The following is a 25,181-nucleotide window of genomic DNA, read 5'->3' on the forward strand; positions in this document are numbered from 1 at the left end:
TCTATGAGGGGGGAATGTGTTATAAAAATTGCATTTAATCTTATAAAATTACATTATATTACCATTATTTCCATGACACTATATAGAAGTGTGTAGACAGTAGTTTTCCACTCTTCACCCAAGTGAGAGTGTAATATGACCTTGTATCCTTGTATTGTAGCTGTATTGTTGAATATTACCATATAAGGATTCATTTCCTGTTAGAATAGAATAGATAACTGTTGATGTGTGAACAAGTGCCTCAGTGAGAGGTCGCTGCCCAACGTGGTAAGCTACTCACTCCTTGCAGGTAAAAATTTCTTCTCAACTGGGCGTTGTCTGTCTCCTTTGTCAGGAGGTGATCTCAGAATTTTAGTAACAGAATGTATTTGCTCATGCAGTATTAAAATAGCCAACATAAGTTTGCAGAGACACAGGAACATATGGAGTAAAAGTCACAGCAAATGAATTTTGTGTAAAGTGGGTGAGCTGTGATATGTTTTTAAAGCACATCAGTATAATTACTGGTAAAATGGAAACACACTTTGGCTTCATGTTAGTGAGGGTTTAGCTAATCATTGTGCTCTGTGATTCTTTAACATCTTGTTGCAACGAGAAATAAGAAGAAATAAGCTGGCTTCTAATTTTATGTTGTTTTTTCCAACTGTTCAGCTGCACTACTAAACATGAAATAAAGCTGCAGGTGTCTGTGTCAGACATTTTGTCTCCCTCTGTTCACACCAAGTTTCACATTTGCAGTGTTCCTTAGTATGAGCGATTTAGTTTTTATCAAATGTGCTTACACACACTAGTAAATAATTTGTCTTGATCAATCCCACATCTTCTAAGTCACCCACATTTACACCCCCAATCACTATTTATGGAATAAAAATTTCCCTTAAATGCTGCCAGGGAATCCCAAAAGTATCAAAAGTAATCTCGGTGTTACTTTTGATCCCTGCTTATCCTTTGACAGGCACATTAAGGATATCACCAAGACTGCCTATTTTCATTTACGTAATATAGCACAAATTCGGTCTTCCCTGTCCATGGCTGACGCAGAGACCTTAATTCATGCATTTGTTTCAGCCAGACTTGATTACTGCAATGTTCTGTTTTCAGGTCTCCCACAGACCAGCACCAAAAGTCTCCAGATGGTTCAAAATGCTGCAGCTAGGGTCTTAACTAGAACTAGAAAATTTGATCATATTACTCCAATTCTGGCCTCCCTTCATTGGCTTCCTGTGCATATTAGATCTGACTTTAAGGTGCTTCTGTTAACCTACAAAATCTTAAATGGGTTTGCTCCATCTTATCTTTCACATCTCCTTAAACCCTACATTCCATCGCGGGCTCTCCGCTCTCAAAATGCGGGGCTGCTTTGCTTACCTAGGATTAAGAAGAAGTCAGCAGGTGGCCGGGCCTTTTCCTATCGTGCCCCGCTGCTATGGAATAACCTCCCTGCTGACGTCAGGCAATCTGAATCTGTTGATTCTTTCAAATCTAGATTAAAAACTCATCTCTTCGGCCTAACTTATGGCTGACAGTTAGTGGTACGGTGGGCTGGTTCTCTGTCTCAGTGAAGTAACCCAAGCACTCACCCGCCGACGAGATTATGAGATTATTGCTCTCACGGAGCTAATTATCAATTAGTCTTCTCCAGATAATTAATGTGCCACCTTTGTCTCTGTGTGAGTGTGTGTGAATGGTTGATGTGTGTTTGTCCGAGTGCGTGCTGTCTATTTTAGATCCAGGTCTTCATGGTGTAGGTGGCTGTGTGGCCCGGGTCCCTGGCTGCTCTGGTGCATCCAGCTTGCCTTGGCGTCATCATCCCTCATCCGCCACCTATCTATTCCCGTACATTTATTGTTTGTTATCTGTGTTTACAACATCTATTGCACGTCTGTCCGTCCTGGGGAGGGATCCCTCCTCTGTTGCTCCCCTGAGGTTTCTTCCTATTTTTCTCCCTGTTAAAGGGGTTTTTTAGGGAGTTGTTCCTCATCCGATGTGAGGGTCTAAGGACAGAGGATGTTGTATTTTTCTGTAAAGCCCTTTGAGACAAATTTGTATTTGTGTTTCTGGGCTATACAAATAAATAAAATTGAATTGAATTGAATTGAAATAAATACAAAGAATGTCGATGTCTTTTTTTTCTTAGTTTGCTCTTTTGATCCATTATCCCCTCTCCATGGTGGATGGAATTTCATTAGCATTCCTCCAGGGTGTTGTGTGAACTCATGGTTGAGCTGTGCTTAAATTTATGCACGTTTTGCAGGAGATGCAGAATGCAGGTACACCCACCTTTTGTTGGGTGAGTGACCACATGGTTGTGTAGGCTCATTCTGACAGGCCATCCAATACCAAAAAAAAAAAAATTAATCTAACCTGGATTTATTTACACTGCACACTTGCATAGCCTATATGAAGTTTTTCCATTTTGTTTCTCAGTGACGCACAGGGGGCTAAAGGGATGATTAACTAAAACTGGTATTTTTTCATTAAATGAGTTTTTATTGTCATATTGGATGTAGAAAGCATCCTGAAGCTGTGAGCAGCTGATGTCCTTTTGTATCAGCTGATTTCTCCTGAGTCAAACCTGAGGTTTTGCACTTGTGTCTATATAGTAACCCTATTTGTTTGGATCTTTTCACACGTTGTTTCTTCCTGTTGTTTGTTGTGTGTTTCATGGTTAACCCTAGCATTACCCAATCTACCAGCGAGTGCTGTTTTGGAAAGCAACACAGTCTTAGGTCCTCTCCATATCCACAAAACACATGTAGACTGGACTGTCAAACTCCCATGACTCCTTGAATCTGTGTGAGGGTGAAGAGCTGGTTCCCTGTTCCATGGCCAGGGCGGAACCCTCATTGTTCTTCTTGAATCTGAGGTTCAAAGTGTCTCACTAAATTTCAGTGGGGGGAAAATCAAATAAAGCCAACAAATAAGGAATAATTAAGTTTTCACAGCAAAGAAATTTTAAAAATGCTTTCGGGCTATTGCTTGCGTCTAATGTGTTAATCTACACAGTAGATGTGTTCACACTCAGCACAACAAAAGTGACCGACTGCTTAGTTAAGCTTCCTGACAAAGTTACAATGTCAGCAAACGCTATATTAAGTTGTTTTCAGCCAGGAAATGTTATGAGATCCATAGGTACAGTTACCCGGTGATGTTTGTGAAGAATAATCATCCACATGGTGCCTTGTGAGTTGAGACTTCCACCAGGGAAATGGGTGGCAATTCCTCCAAATTCTCTGCTCCTGTCTTCTACACCGAGAGTGTGTCTAACTGGTTTGTAAGCTTCCCAAAGTGTTCCTTTCATCATCCGACTATGTTCTCAGCATCTTCCTGTCCCTGCTGAGAAGAGCCTGGACATGACCCAGCCTACCTGTCCTGTGTCACCTGATAGTTTGCCAGAGCTTTTGAGAGGCCCAACTGAAAGTCCATCTCTGTAGCCTCCCGAAATTCCTCCCACAACCCCGTTTTTGCTTCCATGAGTGCAAAGCTACAGCCCGTCTGGCATACCAGTGCCTAGGGCTGGTATCATTTAGACTTGATTGATTCTGGTTACAGTTCCGATTCTGCTTATCGGTTTCACTTCTTCTTGATTCCTGATTCACTTTCTTTCTATATTATTTTAGTACCAAACAAAATCAGTCCGAGTTGATCTATCTTTTGATATAATGTGAAGCACTTTTTAGTATTATTTATCTCTAATTGCTGCAAATAGCATCAATAGAATGAAAGGTCGTGTTGCCAAATAAATTGGCAAAGACAAGAACACTCCCTTCCAAGCAGCTTTCTGTGTAGGAAGTAAGTGCATCTTCGTAGAGTCGAAACCATTTGCCAGCCTGATGTGTTGTTGCAGCAAAAACTAATGTCAGCCAGCATTAGCGTTTGCTAGCTTTAGCATTAACTAGTGTGAGCATACAGTTCACTGGCAGTGGAACGTGCCATGCCATTAGTCACACGGCCCATTGTTCTGCAAACCCAATACCTGCAGACCCAGAAACTTGTGGCTGTCAGCCCTCTCCAACTCAGTCCCTTTAATGAAGAGAGGCTGCAGAGGGGAAGATTTCTTCCGGAAACCCATCACTATCTCCCTTGTTTTGTTCACATTAAGGATGAGCTCGTTCTCCTCACCATAGGCAATGATGTTGTCCACCTGACTTCTGTAGCCAGACTCATCCCCACTATGCCGCCCATTGATTAGATGCGAGACTCCGGTTCTTTTTACAGATGTTTATTATCTTGGCAGATCTTCTTAAAATCATGTAAACACCGTAGAACTAAAATATAGACAGACAAACATCATAAAGAAAATAAATAAAGTCTCTTTCACATCACATAATTTAAGAAATAAAATGTGACGACCATCAAACAAAATAAAATAAAACATACCACTTTGCCTGCTTGCCAATCAATGAGGGATTAAACTTCTTGGTAGATAATCTTCACAGCCTTTTGTATTTCTTAAGAATTCTTGAGAACTTATTATGTTTCCAACACATGAGGAAAAGAAACAGCGCACATGCTAGAGGCTCTTTGCTTGCCAGCATCATTCTTTATCTCAAGTTCACTTCCACGATGACAAAAAGGAAACAGAAAACCAAAAACAGGAAGTTTCAAACAAACTAAGAAAATAAAGCATCACCTAGTGGTCAATGTCTGCCATTACACCCACCCTTAATAAGCCCCAGGATGGTTGTGTCGTCAGCATATTTTATGATGACGGTGTTGTTTTGGGTGGAGACAGTCGTTGGTATACAGAGTAAAAAGTTTAGGGCTGAGGCAGCAGCCCTGTGGCGTTGCTGTGCTAGTTGTGAGCTCCGCTGAGACTCGGCCCCCAATCCTCACCACCTGTGGTCTTTCAATCAGGAAGTCCAATATCCAATTATGGGTGGGAGTCGGGACACCAAAGTCTGTCAGTTTCTCCATCAGCTTGCTTGGCCGGATCATGATGAAGGCGGAGCTATAATCCAGAAACAGCATCCTGACATACGTTCCATATCGATCCAGGTGTTGGAGGGAGTAGTGGAGAGCCAGGGTCACAGCATCATCCACCGATCTGTTGGGGCAGTAGGCGAACTGGAAGGGGTCAGAAGTGTCTGGAACCAGAGAATTTATGTGTGAGAGGACCAGCTTTTCAAGGCGTTTCATAGCTATGGATGTCAGTGCTACTGACCTGTAGTCATTGAGGGTGGATGTGTCTGGTTTTTTGGGGGACTGGTATGATTACAGAGGATTTAAAAATGTGTGGGACCAGAGCTAGTGAAAGTGACATGTTGAAAATGTCTGTGTACACACCTGCTAGTTGTTCAGCACAGATCTTGAGTGCTCAGGGAGGAACACCATCAGGTCCCGCTGCCTTGCGGGGGTTTACCTTTTTCAGAGCCTTCAGAACCTGTGTGTGTATCACCTGGAATGCTGTGTCTTCAGAATCATAGGGAGATTTTGAGGGGATGTCGGTGGTTTGCTCATCAAACCTTGCGTAAAAGCTATTGAGACCATCTGGGAGATTGGTATCCCAAGTGTCCATGCTGCCTGTCTTTTTCTTATAGTTTGTGACTGCCTGGATTCGCTGCCACATACTGCGTGTGCTGTTTTTAAGGTGGAAACTTTCAATTTTCTGGGAGTGTGCCCTCTTTGCAGCTTTTATGGTCTTTTGTAGCTCATATCGGCCTTTCTTGTATTTCTCCCTATCTCCCAACCTGAAAGCTTCACACCTCTTCCTGATTTTCCTGCGTATGTCCGAATTAAACCATGGCTTTTGATTCGGATAAATGCGCACAGTTCTGGTGGGAACGCAGATGAAGGTGCACCACCCTACGTAGTCACTGACCGTCTCTGTGTATTCATGAATATTGTTGGTGGCCATCTTAAAAATGTTCATGTCTGTGGCTTCCAGGCATCTGTGCAGGTTGGCTTGTGCACTGTCAGTCCAGGTTTTTACAGTTTTGATGGTGACTGAATTTGCTTTCAAATTTTTGGTGTAAGTGGGCTTTAGCAGGATTGCCAAGTGATCAGATTCCCAAAGTGGGGCTTTGGTTCAGCAGTATATGCGTGTCTGATGTTACTGTAGCACTGGTCTAATGTTTTGTCTCCTCTGAGGGGGGAGGATTTGAGGAAGATGAGGAACATAGGACAGAAAAACAACGATGAAGATGAACACGATGCACAGAAGGGGACAGAGTGAGGACATCAGTGTCTTGGGAAAGAGAGGAGGAAGGAGGAGGAACAGGAAGAGAAGAAGGGAGGGACGAAAAGTGACATGAGTGATAAGAAAGAGATACGATAGTTTTGGTCAGAGAGCTGCCAGACCTCAGCAGCTTCTCCTCTTCTCTCTCTCTGCTGATGGAGACCCTGGAAGGAGCTGAACACTGCTTTCCACAACTCCTCAACACCTCCTGCAGGAAGAACACACATCCTCGCTCTGAAGTGGTGCTGCTCTACATCCTGATGTCCTCCATCTCTGTGCTCACTGTGGCTCTCAACCTGCTGGTCATCATCTCCATCTCTCACTACAGGCAGAGAAAAACTTCTCAGCATAGCTCACCAAATTTAGGCTTTTCATCAGTGCATTAAATTTTTTGTGTAATTTTTTTGCATGATTTTTGAAAATTATGATGTTGTGATTGTGTGCCTCCCACTTCTATTATTAATGACATTCTCTTTCTCCAGGCAGCTCCACACCCCCACCAACCTCTTTGTCCTCTCTCTGGCTGTCTCAGACTTCCTTGTGGGCCTCCTGCTGATGCCAGGTCAAACTGCCTTCATCTATGACTGCTGGTTTCTGGGTGACCTTGTGTGTGCTATGTATTATCTTCTGTGCTTCATTGTTACCTCTGCCTCAGTAGGAAACATGGTTCTCATATCAGTCGACCGCTATGTGGCTATTTGTGACCCTCTGTGTTACCCCACCAAAATCACTCTGAGGAAAGTCAAAGTCGGCGTTTATCTGTGTTGGATCTGCTCTGTTTTGTGTAGCACTGTGCTCCTGAAGGATTCCCTGATACAACCGGGCAGGTATAATTCCTGCCATGGAGACTGTGAACTGGTCCTAAATTACATCACAGGAGCTGTTGACCTTGTTTTGACATTTTTTGGTCCCATTACTGTGATCATAGTTCTGTATATGAGAGTGTTTGTGGTGGCTGTGTCTCAGGCTCGTGCCATGAGATCCCACTTTGTGTCTGTCACTCTGCAGCCTTCAGGGACTGGAACTGCTAAGAAATCGGAGCTGAAAGCAGCCAGGACTCTCGGGATTGTCATAGCTGTATTTCTTATTTGTTTTTGTCCATCTTACTACGCCTCTTTTGCAGGCCAGGAGACCTCAACCCAGGCTTCACATTTAAAAATTGTATTATGGATGTTTTATTGTAATTCCAGTTTAAACCCTTTGATCTATGCCTTTTTCTATCCCTGGTTTAGAAAATCAGTGAAACTGATTGCTACACTCCAGATCCTGCAGCCTGGCTCCTGTGGGACCAACATACTGTAGAGAGAGAAGCTGTGGACTGAATGAAAAGGCTTTTCTATGAGGGGGGAATGTATTTTCTCATGCAGTATTAAAAGAGCCAACATAAGTTTGCAGAGACACAGGAACATATGGAGTAAAAGTCACAGCAAATGAATTTTGTGTAAAGTGGGTGAGCTGTGATATGTTTTAAAGCTCATCAATATGATTACTGGTAAAATGGAAACACACTTTGGCTTCATGTTAGTGAGGGTTTAGCTAATAATTGTTCTCTGTGATTCTTTAACATCTTGTTGCAAGGAGAAATAAGAAGAAATAAGCTGGCTTCTAATTTTATGTTGTTTATTCCACAGTTCAGCTGCACTACTAAACATGAAATAAAGCTGCAGGTGTCTGTGTCAGACATTTTGTCTCCCTCTGTTCACACCAAATTTCACATTTAGTGTTCCTGAGTATGAGCGATTTAGTTTTTATCAAATGTGCTTACACACACTAGTAAATAATTTGTCTTGATCAATCCCGCATGTTCTAAGTCACCCACATTTACACCCCCAATCACTATTTATGGAATAAAAATTTCCCTTAAATGCTGCCAGGGAATCCTACTGAGAAATAAATACAAAGAATGTCGATGTCTTTTTTTCTTTAGTTTGCTCTTTTGATCCATTATCCCCTCTCCATGGTGGATGGTATTTCATTAGCATTCCTCCAGGGTGTTGTGTAAACTCATGGTTGAGCTGTGCTTAAATGTATGCACATTTTGCAGGGGATGCAGAGTGCAGGTACACCCACCTTTTGTTGGGTGAGTGACCACATGGTTGTGTAGGCTCATTCTGACAGGCCATCCAATACCAAACAAAAAAAAATAATCTAACCTGGATTTATTTACACTGCACACTTGCATAGCCTATAATGACGTTTTTCCATTTTATTTCTCAGTGACGCACAGGGGGCTAAAGGGATGATTAACTAAAACTGGTATTTTTTCATTAAATGGGTTTTTATTGTCATATTGGATGTTGAAAGCATCCTGAAGCTGTGAGCAGGTGACATCCTTTTGTATCAGCTGATTTCTCTTGAGTCAAACCTGCGGTTTTGCACTTGTGTCTATATAGTAACCCTATTTGTTTGGATCTTTTCACACGTTGTTTCTTCCTGTTGTTTATTGAGAGTTGAGACTTCCACCAGGGAAATGGGTGGTGATTCCTCCAAATTCTCTGCTCCTGTCGTCTACACTGAGGGTGTGTCTAACTGGTTTGTAAGCTTCCCAAAGTGTTCCTTTCATTGTCCGACTATGTTCTCAGCATCTTCCTGTCCCTGCTGAGAAGAGCCTGGACATGACCCAGCCTACCTGTCCTGTGTCACCTGATAGTTTGCCAGAGCTTTTGAGAGGCCCAAGTGAAAGTCTATCTCTGTAGCCTCCCGAAACTCCTCCCACAACCCCGTTTTTGCTTCCATGAGTGCAAAGCTACAGCCCGTCTGGCATACCAGTGCCTAGGGCTGGTATCATTTAGACTTGATTGATTCTGGTTACAGTTCCGATTCTGCTTATCGGTTTCACTTCTTCTTGATTCCTGATTCACATTCTTTCTATATTATTTTAGTACCAAACAAAATCAGTCTGAGTTGATCTATCTTTTGATATAATGTGAAGCACTTTTTAGTATTATTTATCTCTAATTTCTGCAAACAGCATCAATAGAATGAAAGGTCGTGTTGCCAAATAAATTGGCAAAGACAAGAACACTCCCTTCCAAGCAGCTTTCTGTGTAGGAAGTAAGTGCATCTTCGTAGAGTCGAAACCATTTGCCAGCCTGATGTGTTGTTGCAGCAAAAACTAATGTCAGCCAGCATTAGCGTTTGCTAGCTTTAGCATTAACTAGTGTGAGCATACAGTTCACTGGCAGTGGAACGTGCCATGCCATTGGTCAGACGGCCCATTGTTCTGAAAACCCAATAGTATGAAAATTGTTTCGTTAGCCTGTTAGTCAGAAAGCCTGTTAACCTGAAAACAAAAGCCCTTGACTCTGAAAATAGATGCTCTGGATGTCAGTGGCTGCTGATATTATGGTGAGTCTTGTATCCCTGCTGAGAAATTCATCCACCCTGTTTACCCTAAACTTAACCTGAGGCAACCCCGGCATAAACTTTACCATATCCACAGCTTGATTCTTGGCCTGGAAGAACCCCACACTGCTCCAGACAACTGTGCACTCAAACCTTCAGGCCAAGTTAGTCATCACTCAAATTGCCTCTAGCCAGCAAGAAGATAGTATGACATCAGTTTGATGAAGATATAAGCAAGGTCCTGGAAGCAGCAGCTAAAGGGAATGCAGGCAGGAGAGTGAAATGCATGACAACTATCATTGTCAGCCTCGGTTTGGTCTGATATAGGCTTGGTCTTAAGGAAAGATGTCGGGGGGAGACCCCTAATGTGAAGAACCTAAGGGCAACAAAGATCAGTTTGTTCTGCCAGGAGCTGAGGTTGCTGGAACAACAGTTCAAACGGGCTGTTGAAGAAGATAACCCGGTACCTCCATAGGTGGATGATGCTCCTCAGGAGTTTGAGCAGTATTCCCCTGTGTGGACAAATGAACAAACTCACACTCCCATTCAGCAGTGGTAAGGAGGACCTCATGGGCACAGGCACTAGAGAGATACTGTAGTACAGAGCGTCCAGGGACCCCAAGGTATTGGGTGCTGGAATTGTTGTGAGGACAGGACGGAAGTGTAATGCCCAGGTTGCTGTCGAGCAGGCTGAGTCCTGGCTCCAGCACAGGATGCTGGGAAGCTGGGCTATGAAGTAAACTAGCAACACACCCTGACTTGAGCAGCAGCGGATGTACACCTAGACGTCAGCTGGTTCAGCAGTAACTAAGAACAAGTATGGATGAGGAGCATGCCGCCAAGAGCGGTGGGAATGTGACATCAGGGAGCTTGGACATGTGGAACACAAAGAACTGGACCACAGGCTATCTTGGTCTGATTTATGGCGAGTCGAATCTCAGCATATTAGGTTCCTTGTCTGTTGTGTTTCTGATGTGTTCTCCAAACACCAGTGAACCTCTACTGAAGGGACAAAGCTGAAATTCCTGCTTGCTCCTTGTGTTCTGGGCCTGGGACCTTGGAGCACATCCTCAGCTGCTGCCCGAAAGCCCCAGGAGAGACCGCTATCATTAGTGCCACAATCAAGTGATGAAGACAGTAGCTGAGTTCATCTGCTCAGCCATCACCCACTCCAAGTATCAGAGATCAGCAGTACAGACCATCCCTTTTGTTAAGCCCAGATCACAGCAAAAGGCACCGAGAGGTCTCAGTGCAACAGCCCACGACTGGGAGCTGATGGTTGGCCTTGGGAGACTCTGCTTCTCAGAGTCCATTACAACGACAACACTGAGACCAGATCTGGTCCTCCTGTGAGTAATATCAAGACAGGGGGTGATTCTGGATCTCACAGTCCTCTGGGAGGACCAGATGGAGGAGCCATCAGAGTGGAAGTGAGCCACCTAGCAGACGATTGCTGCAGACAAGGGTGGAGGAGATGATGCCTACCTATTAATGTTTGCTGCAGAGAATTTGCTGGCTCAACCCTATACAGGGCATACCTCCTCCTGGGCTTCATAGGTGTCCACAACAGGCAGGCCGTAAAGCACAGCACTGAGGCAGCAGAAAAGGCCTCCAGATGGATGTGGTTAAGGAGGAGCAGTGAACCGTGGAGGGGTGTTACTCACTCACATGTCTGAACAACCCTGGCTGGGTCACCCAGGTGATGGTGTTTTATGTTTCAAGACCTGAAATACCTGATGACTCTGGGGAAACATCCCCAATGACATGTCTGAGTGGATTGTAAGATGTATTTTGGAAACTAAAAAAGGGTTTTGGAATAATGGGCATGAGTCCAGTGGACAGCCCCTGCACTGGTGTAACTGAAACAAAAAAAATTCAATTGGTGGCCTGTGGACCACATCCAGCCCAGAAAATGGCCTATTTTGATAGTCATTTTAAAATATTGAATGTATAATATGAGAAAATATTTTTTTACTAGCAGTGTTATTATGAGCTTTAAATAGTTATAGCACCAAAATCAGGAAGCAAAACCAGCTTGAGAACCACCAGGATAACTTTCGCAAATCAACGTTTTCTCATGGGACACAATTCCCACCTGGCCTAGTACCTTTTCAAAATATCTGGCTACTGACAGCCACTGGTAGGCAAGTGATTACTGTAAGTATGTCTCTGTCAACCCTGAAATGTAAAATTAAAAATGAAAACCATTGGTTTGACCCTACCCTGACTGGTCGATACTCTTTTGTGACCCAAACTGCATGATCTGTGGAGGATTCGTGGTACCTGTGGATATAACTGTAATCTGCACATCACCATCACAGGGTCATTCCCTGTTTGCTCTTATTGTCTCACACACGGTAAGCTGCCACAACACACACACATAATCATTTATGCACTATATAGGCTATATGCACAATGTAGTTTACATTCACTTGTAATAAACCAGGAAATTTGGAATCTTACTGTCCATTTGACTGTTTGTCCCAATACTTACTGCATGCTCAGCGGTCCGGGTAGGGGATTCCTGTGTGACTTTTCCATCCCAATGTTTCTTTCTTTTTTGGGGAGTTTTTCCTTGTATGCACAGAGGGTCTCAGGATCGTGGTTCTGGGCAGTCAGGGCCAGTTTCTGACATGATTCAAGAAGTTTACTTCGCCATTTTGTGCTCAGACAAGCTGGGTACAATAGGAATTCTTGTGCAGAGTCCCCCAGGAGTCAGACTAAGTTAAAAAGAGTAATAAAAGTTTAAAAGAGACTTGTTTAAAAGAATAAGTCAAGGCAAAATAAATAAGGAAAGAAGACATTCAATAAATAATCTAGATAAATAATACTGAAGAATAAAAACACAGATAAAGCTGCCAAGATCTCGGTTTGTGATTATGCTGTCTGCTTGGTTGTGCCTAAGATTGTATGTTGATTGTTTATGTTTGAGTAGAGGATGCGCGGGGTGGGAAGTATCTCATATGATTTTCTCTGCTCTTTTTCTGCAGCGCTGTGAGTAAAGAGTGTCCATGGAAGGAAGTTTAGTCCGAATAGCTCTCTCTGCAGTCTTGATGACTCTCTGGAGAGCTCTTCTCTCTGCCTGTGTGGTGTTGCCGTACCATACGGTGATGCCTGTAGTAAGAATGCTCTCTATTAGTCCTTTGTAGGCTCGGGTGAGAGGATGACAGCTCAGCCCCGCCTTCCTGAGCAGTCTGATGTAGTACATCCGTTTTTGGGCCTTTTTCACTGTATCAGCAGTGTGTGTTGACCAGCTCAGGTTTGATGTTACCTGCAGACCCAGAAACTTGTGGCTGTCAGCCCTCTCCAACTGAGTCCCTTTAATGAAGAGAGGCTGCAGAGGGGAAGATTACTTCCGGAAACCCATCACTATCTCCCTTGTTTGGTTCACATTAAGGATGAGCTCGTTCTCCTCACCATAGGCAATGATGTTGTCCACCTGACTTCTGTAGCCAGACTCATCCCCACCCTTAATAAGCCCCAGGATGGTTGTGTCGTCAGCATATTTTATGATGACGGTGTTGTTTTGGGTGGAGACAGTCATTGGTATACAGAGTAAAAAGTTTAGGGCTGAGGCAGCAGCCCTGTGGCATTCCTGTGCTAGTTGTGAGCTCCGCTGAGACTCGACCCCCAATCCTCACTACCTGTTGTCTTTCAATCAGGAAGTCCAATATCCAATTATGGGTGGGAGTCGGGACACCAAAGTCTGTCAGTTTCTCCATCAGCTTGCTTGGCCGGATCATGATGAAGGCGGAGCTATAATCCAGAAACAGCATCCTGACATACGTTCCATATCGATCCAGGTGTTGGAGGGAGTAGTGGAGAGCCAGGGTCACAGCATCATCCACCGATCTGTTGGGGCAGTAGGCGAACTGGAAGGGGTCAGAAGTGTCTGGAACCAGAGAATTTATGTGTGAGAGGACCAGCTTTTCAAGGCGTTTCATAGCTATGGATGTCAGTGCTACTGACCTGTAGTCATTGAGGGTGGATGTGTCTGGTTTTTTGGGGGACTGGTATGATTACAGAGGATTTAAAAATGTGTGGGACCAGAGCTAGTGAAAGTGACATGTTGAAAATGTCTGTGTACACACCTGCTAGTTGTTCAGCACAGATCTTGAGTGCTCAGGGAGGAACACCATCAGGTCCCGCTGCCTTGCGGGGGTTTACCTTTTTCAGAGCCTTCAGAACCTGTGTGTGTATCACCTGGAATGCTGTGTCTTCAGAATCATAGGGAGATTTTGAGGGGATGTCGGTGGTTTGCTCATCAAACCTTGCGTAAAAGCTATTGAGACCATCTGGGAGATTGGTATCCCAAGTGTCCATGCTGCCTGTCTTTTTCTTATAGTTTGTGACTGCCTGGATTCGCTGCCACATACTGCGTGTGCTGTTTTTAAGGTGGAAACTTTCAATTTTCTGGGAGTGTGCCCTCTTTGCAGCTTTTATGGTCTTTTGTAGCTCATATCGGCCTTTCTTGTATTTCTCCCTATCTCCCAACCTGAAAGCTTCACACCTCTTCCTGATTTTCCTGCGTATGTCCGAATTAAACCATGGCTTTTGATTCGGATAAATGCGCACAGTTCTGGTGGGAACGCAGATGAAGGTGCACCACCCTACGTAGTCACTGACCGTCTCTGTGTATTCATGAATATTGTTGGTGGCCATCTTAAAAATGTTCATGTCTGTGGCTTCCAGGCATCTGTGCAGGTTGGCTTGTGCACTGTCAGTCCAGGTTTTTACAGTTTTGATGGTGACTGAATTTGCTTTCAAATTTTTGGTGTAAGTGGGCTTTAGCAGGATTGCCAAGTGATCAGATTCCCAAAGTGGGGCTTTGGTTCAGCAGTATATGCGTGTCTGATGTTACTGTAGCACTGGTCTAATGTTTTGTCTCCTCTGAGGGGGGAGGATTTGAGGAAGATGAGGAACATAGGACAGAAAAACAACGATGAAGATGAACACGATGCACAGAAGGGGACAGAGTGAGGACATCAGTGTCTTGGGAAAGAGAGGAGGAAGGAGGAGGAACAGGAAGAGAAGAAGGGAGGGACGAAAAGGGACATGAGTGATAAGAAAGAGATACGACAGAGAGTTTTGTTCAGAGAGCTGCCAGACCTCAACAGCTTCTCCTCTTCTCTCTCTCTGATGATGGAGACCCTGGAAGGAGCTGAACTCTGCTTTCCACAACTCCTCAACTCATCCTGCAGGAAGAACACACATCCTCGCTCCAGGGTTCTGCTGCTTTACATCCTGATGTCCTCCATCTCTGTGCTCACTGTGACTCTCAACCTGCTGGTCATCATCTCCATCTCCCACTACAGGCAGAGAAAAACTTCTCAGCATATCTCACCAAAATTATGCTTTTGATCAATACATTCTTTTTTCTTTTTTTTTTACTTTTTGCATTACTTTTGAAAATTTTTATATTGTTATTTTATTCCTCCCACTAGACCTATTAATGACATTCTGTCACTCCAGGCAGCTCCACACCCCCACCAACCTCTTCCTCCTCTCTCTGGCTGTCTCAGACTTCCTTGTGGGCCTCCTGCTGATGCCGGTTCAAAGTGTCTTCATAGATAACTGCTGGATTCTGGGTGACCTCATGTGTGCTATGTATTGTCTTCTAGGCTTTATCGTTACAACTGCATCAATAGGAAACATGGTGCTTATATCAATCGACCGCTATGTGGCTATTTGTGACCCTCTGTGTTACCCCACCAAAATCACTCTGAGGAGAGTCAAAGTCGGTGTTTGTCTGTGTTGGATCTGCTCTGTTTTGTGTAGCAGCCTGATCCAAAAGGATTCCCTGATACAACCGGGCAGGTATAATTCCTGCCATGGAGACTGTGCACTGGTCCTGAATTACATTGCAGGAGCTGTTGACCTTGTTCTGACATTTATCGGTCCCATTACTGTGATCATAGTTCTGTATATGAGAGTGTTTGTGGTGGCTGTGTCTCAGGCTCGTGCCATGAGATCCCACATTGTGTCTGTCACTCTGCAGCCTTCAGGGACTGGAACTGCTAAGAAATCGGAGCTGAAAGCAGCCAGGACACTCGGGATTGTCATAGTTATGTTTGTTATTTGTGTTTGCCCATATTATTACCCCACTCTCTCAGGTCAGGAGACCTCTTCACATTTAAAAATTTTACTATGGATGTTTTATTGTAACTCCAGTTTAAACCCTTTGATCTATGCCTTTTTCTATCCCTGGTTTAGAAAATCAGTGAAACTGATTGTTACACTCCAGATCCTGCAGCCTGGCTCCTGTGGGACCAACATACTGTAGAGAGAGAAGCTGTGGACTGACTGAAAAAGCTTTTCTATGAGGGGGGAATGTATTTGCTCATGCTATATTAAAAGAGCCAACATAAGTTTGCAGAGACACAGGAACATATGGAGTAAAAGTCACAGCAAATGAACTTTACACAAATGAATTTTGTGTAAAGTGGGTGAGCTGTGATATGTTTTTAAAGCACATCAATATGATTACTGGTAAAGTGGAAACACACTTTGGCTTCATGTTAGTGTGGGTTTAGCTAATCATTGTTCTTTGTGATTCTTTAACATCTTGTTGCAAGGAGAAATAAGAAGAAATAAGCTGGCTTCTAATTTTATGTTGTTTATTCCAACTGTTCAGCTGCACTACTAAACATGAAATAAAGCTGCAGGTGTCTGTATCAGAAATTTTGTCTCCCTCTGCTGTTCACATCAAGTCTCACATACAGTTGAAGCAGCCTTTTACTTAGTCTTTGTTTCAGTATTGGACCAGCTCTTTGCTTAGGCAGGCCACTCAGTAGACCTTTTTTCCACAGCGGCCATGTTGAAACGAATAGCAAGGTAAACACAGGTGCTACTAATGACATTAATTCAGGTTCTGTTCCATTTTAGTGGACCAGAGCCTTTCCACTGAGCCAGCATGAATATAATCGGTGCAAAGAAAAGCTTCTAAATTCACTGCTATGAACAACATTTACAATGTTCCTGAGTATACATAATTTTGTTTTTATCAAATGTGCTCACACACACTAGTAAATAATTTGCCTTGATGAATCCCACATGTTCTAAGTCATCCACATTTACACCCCCAATGGCCATTTATGGGAAGAAACAATCCCCTTTAATGCTGCCAGGGAATCCCACTGATCAATTTCAACATGGAGAAGACAAGGAGATAGAAAAAGATCTTTACAGACACTGAAATAGAAGTTCTGGTCCTGAAATTAGAGGTAAAACAAAATATTGTTTTTGCACCAGGATGTGGTAAATTGTGCTTAAGAAAGAACAATTGCCATTTTTTTTTTTTTTTTGAGTTTGATTGAAAGACAAAGTAACAGGTGGCCTGGTCTTTAGGTCTATACATTCTATCTAAGAAATAAATACAAAGAATGTTGATGTTAGTCATCCTTTTTCTTTATTTTGCTCTTTTGGTCCACTATCCCCTCTCCATGATGGATGGTATTTCATTAGCATTCCTCCAGGGTGTTGTGTGAACTCATGGTTGAACTGTGGTTAAATGTATGCACATTTTGCAGGGGATGCAGAGTGCGGGTACACCCACCTTTTGTTGAGTGAGTGACCACATGGTTGTGTAGGCTCATTCTGACAGGCCATCCAATACCAAACAAAAAATTAATCTATCATGGATTTATTTACAGTGCATACTTGCATAGCCTATATAAATATTTTATTTATATTTTTCAGTGACGCACAGGGGGCTAAAGGGATGATTTAACTAAAATTGGTAGTTTTTCATTAAATGAGTTTCTATTGTCATACTGGGTGTAGAAAGCATCCTGAAGTTGTGAGAAGCTGACGTCCTTTTGTATCAGCTGATTTCTCCTGAGTCTAACCTGTGTTTTGCACTTGTGTCTATATAGTAACCCTATTTGTTTGGATCGTTTCACACGTTGTTTCTTCCTGTTGTTTATTGAGAGTTGAGACTTCCACCAGGGAAATGGGTGGTGATTCCTCCAAATTCTCTGCTCCTGTCTTCTACACTGAGGGTGTGTCTAACTGGTTTGTAAGCTTCCCAAAGTGTTCCTTTCATTGTCCGACTATGTTCTCAGCATCTTCCTGTCCCTGCTGAGAAGAGCCTGGACATGACCCAGCCTACCTGTCCTGTGTCACCTGATAGTTTGCCAGAGCTTTTGAGAGGCCCAACTTAAAGTCTATCTCTGTAGCTTCCCGAAACTCCTCCCACAACCCCGTTTTTGCTTCCATGAGTGCAAAGCTACAGCCCGTCTGGCATACCAGTGCCTAGGGCTGGGTATCATTTAGACTTGATTGATTCTGGTTACAGTTCCGATTCTGCTTATCGGTTTCACTTCTTCTTGATTCCTGATTCACTTTCTTTCTATATTATTTTAGTACCAAACAAAATCAGTCCGAGTTGATCTATCTTTTGATATAATGTGAAGCACTTTTTAGTATTATTTATCTCTAACTGCTGCAAATAGCATCAATAGAATGAAAGGTCATGTTGCCGAAAAAACTGGCAAGGACAAGAACACTCGCTTCCAAACAGCTTTCTGTGTAGGAAGGAAGTGCATTTTCATAGAGTCCAAACCAGCCCTGGGAGTAGCATCACATGATTTGCCAGCCTGATGTGTTGTTGCAGCAAAAAATGATGTTAGCCAGCATTAGCGTTTGCTAGCTTTAGTATTAACTAGTGTGAGCATACAGTTCCCTAGCAGTGGAACATGCCATGCCATTGGTCAGATGGCCCATTGTTCCGAAACCCCAATATTCTGAATTTTTTTTTGTTAGCCTGTTAGTCAGAAAGTCTGTTAACCTGAAAACAAAAGCCCTTGACTCTGAATATAGATGCTCTGGATGTCAGTGGCTGCTGATATTATGGTGAGTCTTGTATCCCTGCTGAGAAATTCATCCACCCTGTTTACCCTAAACTTAACCTGAGGCAACCCCTGCATAAACTTTACCAAATCCACAGCTTGATTCTTGGCCTGGAAGAACCCCACACTGCTCCAGACAACTGTGCACTCAAACCTTCAGGCCAAGTTAGTCATCAGTCAAATTGCCTTTAGCCAGCAAGAAATAGTATGACATCAGTTTGATGAAGATATAAGCACAGTCCTGGAAGCAGCAGCTAAAGGGGATGCAGGCAGGAGAGTGAAATGCATGACAACTATCATTGTCAGCCTCGGTTTGGTCTGACATAGGTTTGGTCTTAAGGAAAGATGTCGGGGGGAGACCCCTAAAGGCGTGTTCACACCGGACGCGATAACGCAAAGTCGCGCGTCAAGTTTACATTAAAAGTCAATGCAAAGACGCGATCACACGCGATTTTGGGCCGGGCGGCGCGTTTGGCGTGATAGCCAATCAGTGTTGATATTCTCCCTACGTCACCTATGTCAAGAACTGCCAAAGGAAATCGAAAAATGGAGGACAATATTATTGTTGCCGTGTGGGGGCTACCGGGCTGTCAGGCTGCCGTGTGCCGGCTGCCGGGCTGCCATGTGCGGGCTGCCGGGCTGCCATGTGCCGGCTGCCGGGCTGCCGTGTGCCGGTAAATTTTGCGAATATGTGTCCGATGCTAATGCCGCTATTGGATGTAATTTACTATTAACCATGCTAGCGGTAACGTTAACCCGGCATATCTGTCTCGCTACGTGTGTGCGTCTTGTCAGTGGATGTGTGTCGCCACAGATGGAAAAGTCTGCGGGACACCTACATCAGGGAGAGGAAAGAGGGAGAGAGGAGGGCGGGTTCGCATCAACGCGTCCATCGCGCAATAGACGCGATTGAGGGAATAAATGATTCCATGGTCACGCGACGCGTTTCGGGCGTTACGCGCGATTGAATCGCGTTCATCGCGTCCAGTGGGAACACACCTTAATGTGAAGAACCTAAGGGCAACAAAGATCAGTTTGTTCTGCCAGGAGCTGAGGTTGCTGGAGCAACGGTTCACACGGGCTGTCGAGGATGAAAAAGATCCCCTTTCAGAGCTTTGCATCATCCAAACAAAGAAGCTCATCACTCTCTAAAGGGCAGAAAGCTACAGGCGCCACGCAAGAAAGAGGACCAAGAAATGGGCAGCTGTCTTAGCGAACCCCTTTGTGTTCTCCAGAAAGCTACTTGGGCAAAAGGGCTGTCCTGCCGAAAGGGGGAAGTTGGCTGGTATCTCCACAACATGCACTCGGATGCAAGAAGGAGAGAAGCACCAGGGTGAATTTGAAATCCTGGTGAGGCCACCAGCACCACACACAAAGCACAAAAGCAGTTAGCTCAGTTGGAAGGAGGTTCAGGAGATCGAAAGAGCAGCAAGAGCTAGTTCAGCCCCTGGACCCAGCAGAGTACCATATAAAGCCTACGAGAAGTGCCCCAATGTTTTGCAACAGCTGTGGAAGATCCTGCAAGCAATATGGAGGAGAGGGAAGGTTGCTCAGCATTGGAGAAATGCTGAAGGTGTCTGGATTCCTAAAGAGCGAAATGGCAGAAACATCGAGCAGTTCAGGACCCACTGCTCAGCATGGAGGGAAAGGTATTCTTCAGCATTATCGTCCATCACCTGACAGAGTATTTCATAAAGAACCAGCACCTCCATACAGCAGTGCAGAAGAGTGGTATTCCTCTCATACCAGGGTGCCTTGAGCACACAGGTGTAGTCACACAGCTAATCTGTGAAGCACAGGAAGACAGAGGAGACCTAGCTATGCTTTGGCTGGACCTGAGCAATGCTTATGGCTCCATACCCCACAAGGTCATTGCAACAGCCCTAGATTGCCGTTATGTCCCACAAACGATCAGGGACCTCATTCTTGATTATTATAGCAATTTCAGTTTGAGTGTCACATCAGGGGCAGTCACATCAGAATGGCACAGACTGGAGAAGAGAACGACCACTGGATGCCCTGAATCAGTGAGCCTCTTTGCCCTGGCCATGAACATGTTGGCCAAGTCAGCCGAAGCTGAATGCAGACACCCCCTGTCCAAATCTGGCATCTGAGAGGCACCAATTTGGGCATTTATGGACAATCTTCCAGTAACCACAACATCGATCCTTGGTTGCAGGTGGCTGCTGAAGGGCCTGGAGAAGCTCATCTCAAGGGCACAGATGACTTTTAAAGCAGCAAAGTCCAGGTTCTTGGTGCTGGAGAAAGGAAAGGTGACCAGCTCTGCTTTTCTTGAGCAGACACTCAGACTCCATCCATTTCAGAGAAACTGATGAAGAGCCTGGACAAGGAATTTAACAACTCACTAAAGGATATCGAACACGGAACACTGGACCAGCTCTATACCCTCCGGAGGGTGCTCGAGGGTTCGTGGGAGTTTGCCCAACCAGTCCACATGTGTTTTGTGGATCTGGAGAAGGCATTCAACCGTGTCCCTCGTGGTGCCCTGTGGGGGGTGCTCCGGGAGTATGGGGTCCGAGGCCCTTTGCTAAGGGCTGTTCGGTCCCTGTACGACCGGAGCAGGAGCTTGGTTCGTCAGACCTGTTCCCAGTGCATGTTGGACTCCGGCAGGGCTGCCCTTTATCACCGGTTCTGTTCATAATCTTTATGGACAGAATTTCTAGGCGCAGCCGGGGGCCGGAGGGAGTCCTGTTTGGGAGCCACAGGATTTCATCGCTGCTTTTTGCAGATGATGTTGTCCTGTTTGCCCCATCGATGCAGGACCTTCAGCAAGCACTGGGGCGGTTTGCAGCCGAGTGTGAAGCGGCGGGGATGAGAATCAGCACCTCCAAGTCCGAGGCCATGGTTCTCGACCGGAAAAAGGTGGCATGCCCTCTCCGGGTTGGTGGAGAAGTCCTGCCTCAAGTGGAGGAGTTCAAGTATCTCGGGGTCTTGTTCACGAGTGAGGGAAGGATGGAGCGTGAGGTTGACAGGCGGATCGGTGCAGCCTCCGCAGTGATGCGGTCGGTGTACCGGTCCGTCGTGGTGAAGAAGGAGCTGAGCCGAAAGGCGAAGCTCTCGATTTACCAGTCAATCTACGTTCCTACCCTCACCTATGGTCATGAGCTTTGGGTAATGACTGAAAGGACAAGATCGCGGATACAAGCGGCTGAAATGAGTTTCTTCGCAGGGTGGCCGGGCGCTCCCTTAGAGATAGGGTGAGGAGCTCGGTCACTCGGGAGGAGCTCGGAGTAGAGCCGCTGCTCCTCCGCATCGAGAGGAACCAGTTGAGGTGGCTCGGGCATCTGTTTCGGATGCCCCCTGGACGCCTCCCTGCGGAGGTGTTCCGGGCATGCCCCACCGGGAGGAGGCCCCGGGGAAGACCCAGGACACGCTGGAGGGACTATGTCTCTCGGCTGGCCTGGGAACGCCTTGGGGTTCCCCCCGAGGAGTTGGCGGAAGTGTCTGGGGAGAGGGAAGTCTGGGCGTCCCTGCTTAGACTGCTGCCCCCGCGACCCGGTCCCGGATAAGCGGCAGAAGATGGATGGATGGATAAAGGATATCGAGTCTATCAAAGCAACAGGGCAAGAAGTGGAGAGACACCTGATGGTAGTGGACAAGTCTGGCCTCCCAGGTAAGTCCAAGTCCTGGATCTACCAGCACACAATTTTTCCATGAATCTTGTGGCCTCATTTATAGTATGACATCCTGATGTCTACAGTTTAGGGCTTTGAGTGGAAGATCACCCGGTACCTCCATAGGTGGCTGGTGCTCCTCAGGAATTTGAGCAGTATTGCACTGTGTGGACAGATGAACAAACTCACACTCCCGTTCAGCAGTGGTAAGGAGGACCTCATGGGCACAGGCACTAGAGAGACACTGCAGTACAGAGAGTCCAGGGAGGTATTGGGTGCTGAAATTGTTGTGAGGACAGGAAGGAAGTGTAATGCCCAGGTTGCTGTGGAGCAGGCTGAGTCCTGGCTCCAGCACAGGATGTTTGGGAGCGGGGCTATAAAGTAAACCAGCAACACAGCCTGACCTGAGCAGCAGCAGATGTACAGCTAGGTGTCAGCTGATTCAGCAGTAACTAAGAGCAAGTATGAATGAGGAGCATACCACCAAGAGCGGTGGGAATGTGACATCAGGCAGCTTGGACATGTGGAACACGAAGCACTGGACCACAGGCTATCGTGGTCCAATTTATGGTGAGCCGCATCTCAGCATATTAGGTTCCTTGTCCAGTGTGTTTATGATGTGCTCCAAACTCCAGTGAACCTCTACCGAAGGGACAAAGCTGAGAGACCTGATTGCTCCTTGTGTTCTGGGCCTGGGACCTTGGAGCACATCCTCAGCTGCTGCCCGAAAGCCCCAGGAGCAGGGTTCGTACGGGTGCTTGAAAACCTTGAAAATGCTTGGATTTTAATGTTGTATTTTCAAGGTTTGAAAATGCTTGAATTTTGGGTAATGTGCTTGTAAATGCTTGAAATTGTTACCATATTTCTGGGCAGTCTGACTAAATGGACCACTTAGAGAAATAAAATAAGTCGGATTAAAGATGACGCCTTCACAGCTCACGCTCTGATGGGTTTCGCAAGAGCTGGATTGCTTGTCATGTGTCATGCCCCCAACAAGAGGACAGTGCAGCAGCATGGGACCAACATGTCGGGAGGTTTCCGTTTTAATGAACGTTGGCTGGATAATGAAAAGTACAAACAGTGGATAAAATGTGGACCAAATCCACGTGTAGCCTGCTGCAAAATATGCAAAAAGGAGATTCAACTTTTCGCTATGGGAGAGTCAGCACTCTCGAGTCATATGAAAAATAAGTCACAGAGATGACTAGCCCTACATGTGTGATTTGTTGGCTAACTGTTAGCTGCATGCTAGACCTAAATGTAGAAGCACTATGTGATGTGTCTGAATGCCAATGTCAATTAGGGACAATTATTAAGGGCTAAGTTAAGAACAAAGCCAGCATTTCTCAACAGTAAACTGTAGGAACTTCCCGCAACTGAGAAATGAAGCACAGCTGATGTTTGCCCATAAGATGATAGACATAAGAGTAGACACTGCTCGACTGCTGGAGCACAAGACGTATACCAAAGCAGCAAGCGCTCTCTCTCTCGCTCTCTCTCTCTCGCTCTCTCTCTCTCTATTTTTATGCTATCTATCTGAACCATATTGATACAGTAAAGGCCCGTTTCCACCGCCGGAACTTTGGGGTAATTTTACGTTGTCGTGTGTCTCCACCGCCGGAACTACCCTGAAGGAGTGAGTTCCTGAAGTTTTACAGGGGCCCTGCCTCGGGGTAGGGACTCTGAGCGGCCCCGAAAAACTCTTGGGTGGGGCTTGGGGTTTACTTGGTGCTGACTGGATTTACTCATGGTGCGATGTGGTGTCAACAGAGAGCAACAAAATAGCCGGATGCTAGCGTTAGCTTTAGCTAACTTTAGGCGTCCCTAGCAACACGGCCAATATTACCAAGCTAACGCTAATGTGCTAGCTAATGTTAGCTAACGCTAACAACACATTTTTAGCAGGCATTGTTAGGGACACTAATGTTAGCTTTAGGGAACATTAGCTAACGCTAACAACACACTTTTCATGGTCGCGCAACCGTCAGGTAACTTTACAGGAACCTTCCTCCTCCTCGGCCCTCTCAGTGGAGACACGGCAGGTGAGAGGGCCGAGCGAGAGGACGTTCCTGTAGTAGGGGAGACTGGGGTAAGTTGAGCCAAAGGGTAAGTTGAGCCACCCCCTGTTGCTAGGAAACGGTAAAAAATATTGATCATGTGACCAAATATTTAGGAGGAAGGCATCATTTTATGGAGTCTGTGAAGGTAAGAACCACATGGGTAAAGTGGTTAGACATTTATTTCCGAAAAACCATTTTTTACTCTTGAAAGTGAATTTAGTCTTTCATAAGTTTCATGAGTATTGTGTTAAGACCAAAACAGATCATTTTAAATTTGTTTTATACATCAGTTGTGGTATCTATGAGCTACAACATGAGGTCATAAACCTAGCATAAAAGTGCACCATTTTAGCTGTGGGGACTAAAAAAGTCAAAATGGTAGCTCTGGGGTAAGTTGAGCCATTTGGCCAGGGGTAAGTTGAGCCGGTAGGGGTAAGTCGAACCACCGGCTCCTGCGTTCTGCGGTGCGTTCGGGGCCAAGGCCGGGGGGTCCAGGGGCATGGGGGAGTGCTGGAGGCCACAACTGCTGCCGCGGAGCCGAGGGCGAGGCATGGGCGCGCCACAGGACCCCGGAAAAAAGACTCACAGACGCTCAGGCCGTTTTGACCACTTAAGCCTTTATGAGGGTTAAATATTAAATCTCCCCAGACCTCACAGAGTTGGTGGTACAGCAAGGAGGTCTGAGCAATTTGTGTTCCCCTGCAGCCTCGACAGGTGGAATATTGAGTGAAAGCCAGGGGCGGAGCTATGTGGTGGCCAATGGTGGCCATCACAAATATGTTACGTTCATATGTTCATAACTGACCTTACTGTCAGCAAGGACACCAAGAAACTAGTGTTCTAGTGTTTTCTTTCCAGAAACACAGCTGTTAATGTTCTCTTCCAAAGCGCACTTTAAGGCCTGTTAAAACAGCTGTTTATTGTACCTGTTGGATTGTGTTTAATAAATAAAAATACACATGAATGTGAAGAAGTGACTGTTATTTAGGGAGGGAGAAGGTGAGGGAGGGGTGGGATGGAGGTGGGGAGGAAGGTGGGGGGTGAGTAGGGATACGGCTCAACTTACCCCGCTCCTATGCTCAACTTACCCCATACACGGGGTAAGTTGTGCCAC

The 25,181-nt window shown here is 45.3% G+C and overlaps 2 protein-coding genes and 1 pseudogene across 2 annotated transcripts; all 3 read left to right on the forward strand.

The window, feature by feature from the left end:
* The first annotated feature begins 6,333 nt into the window (after positions 1-6,333).
* LOC115379495 (trace amine-associated receptor 13c-like) lies at positions 6,334-7,480 on the forward strand. The gene is made up of 2 exons (XM_030080210.1): positions 6,334-6,506; positions 6,661-7,480. The coding sequence occupies exons 1-2, from the start codon at positions 6,334-6,336 to the stop codon at positions 7,478-7,480; spliced, it is 993 nt and encodes a 330-aa protein (XP_029936070.1).
* A 7,185-nt stretch (positions 7,481-14,665) lies between these two features.
* On the forward strand, positions 14,666-15,806 carry LOC115379496 (trace amine-associated receptor 13c-like). Its single transcript, XM_030080212.1, has 2 exons — positions 14,666-14,838; positions 14,996-15,806. Exons 1-2 carry the CDS (start codon positions 14,666-14,668, stop codon positions 15,804-15,806), a joined length of 984 nt encoding a protein of 327 aa, XP_029936072.1.
* A 3,487-nt stretch (positions 15,807-19,293) lies between these two features.
* On the forward strand, positions 19,294-22,392 carry LOC115379497 (uncharacterized; annotated as a pseudogene).
* The last annotated feature ends 2,789 nt before the right edge of the window (positions 22,393-25,181 follow it).

The sequence above is a fragment of the Myripristis murdjan genome, chromosome 21 (genome assembly GCF_902150065.1).
Source record: "Myripristis murdjan chromosome 21, fMyrMur1.1, whole genome shotgun sequence".
NCBI lineage: Eukaryota > Metazoa > Chordata > Actinopteri > Holocentriformes > Holocentridae > Myripristis > Myripristis murdjan.

Coding starts and splice junctions, on each gene's coding strand:
- LOC115379495 (XM_030080210.1), top strand. CDS start 6,334: ATGGAGACCCTGGAAGGAGCTGAACACTGCTTTCCACAACTCCTCAAC. Junction 6,507..6,660: donor ATCTCCATCTCTCACTACAG/GCAGAGAAAAAC, acceptor CTCTTTCTCCAG/GCAGCTCCACACCCCCACCA.
- LOC115379496 (XM_030080212.1), top strand. CDS start 14,666: ATGGAGACCCTGGAAGGAGCTGAACTCTGCTTTCCACAACTCCTCAAC. Junction 14,839..14,995: donor ATCTCCATCTCCCACTACAG/GCAGAGAAAAAC, acceptor CTGTCACTCCAG/GCAGCTCCACACCCCCACCA.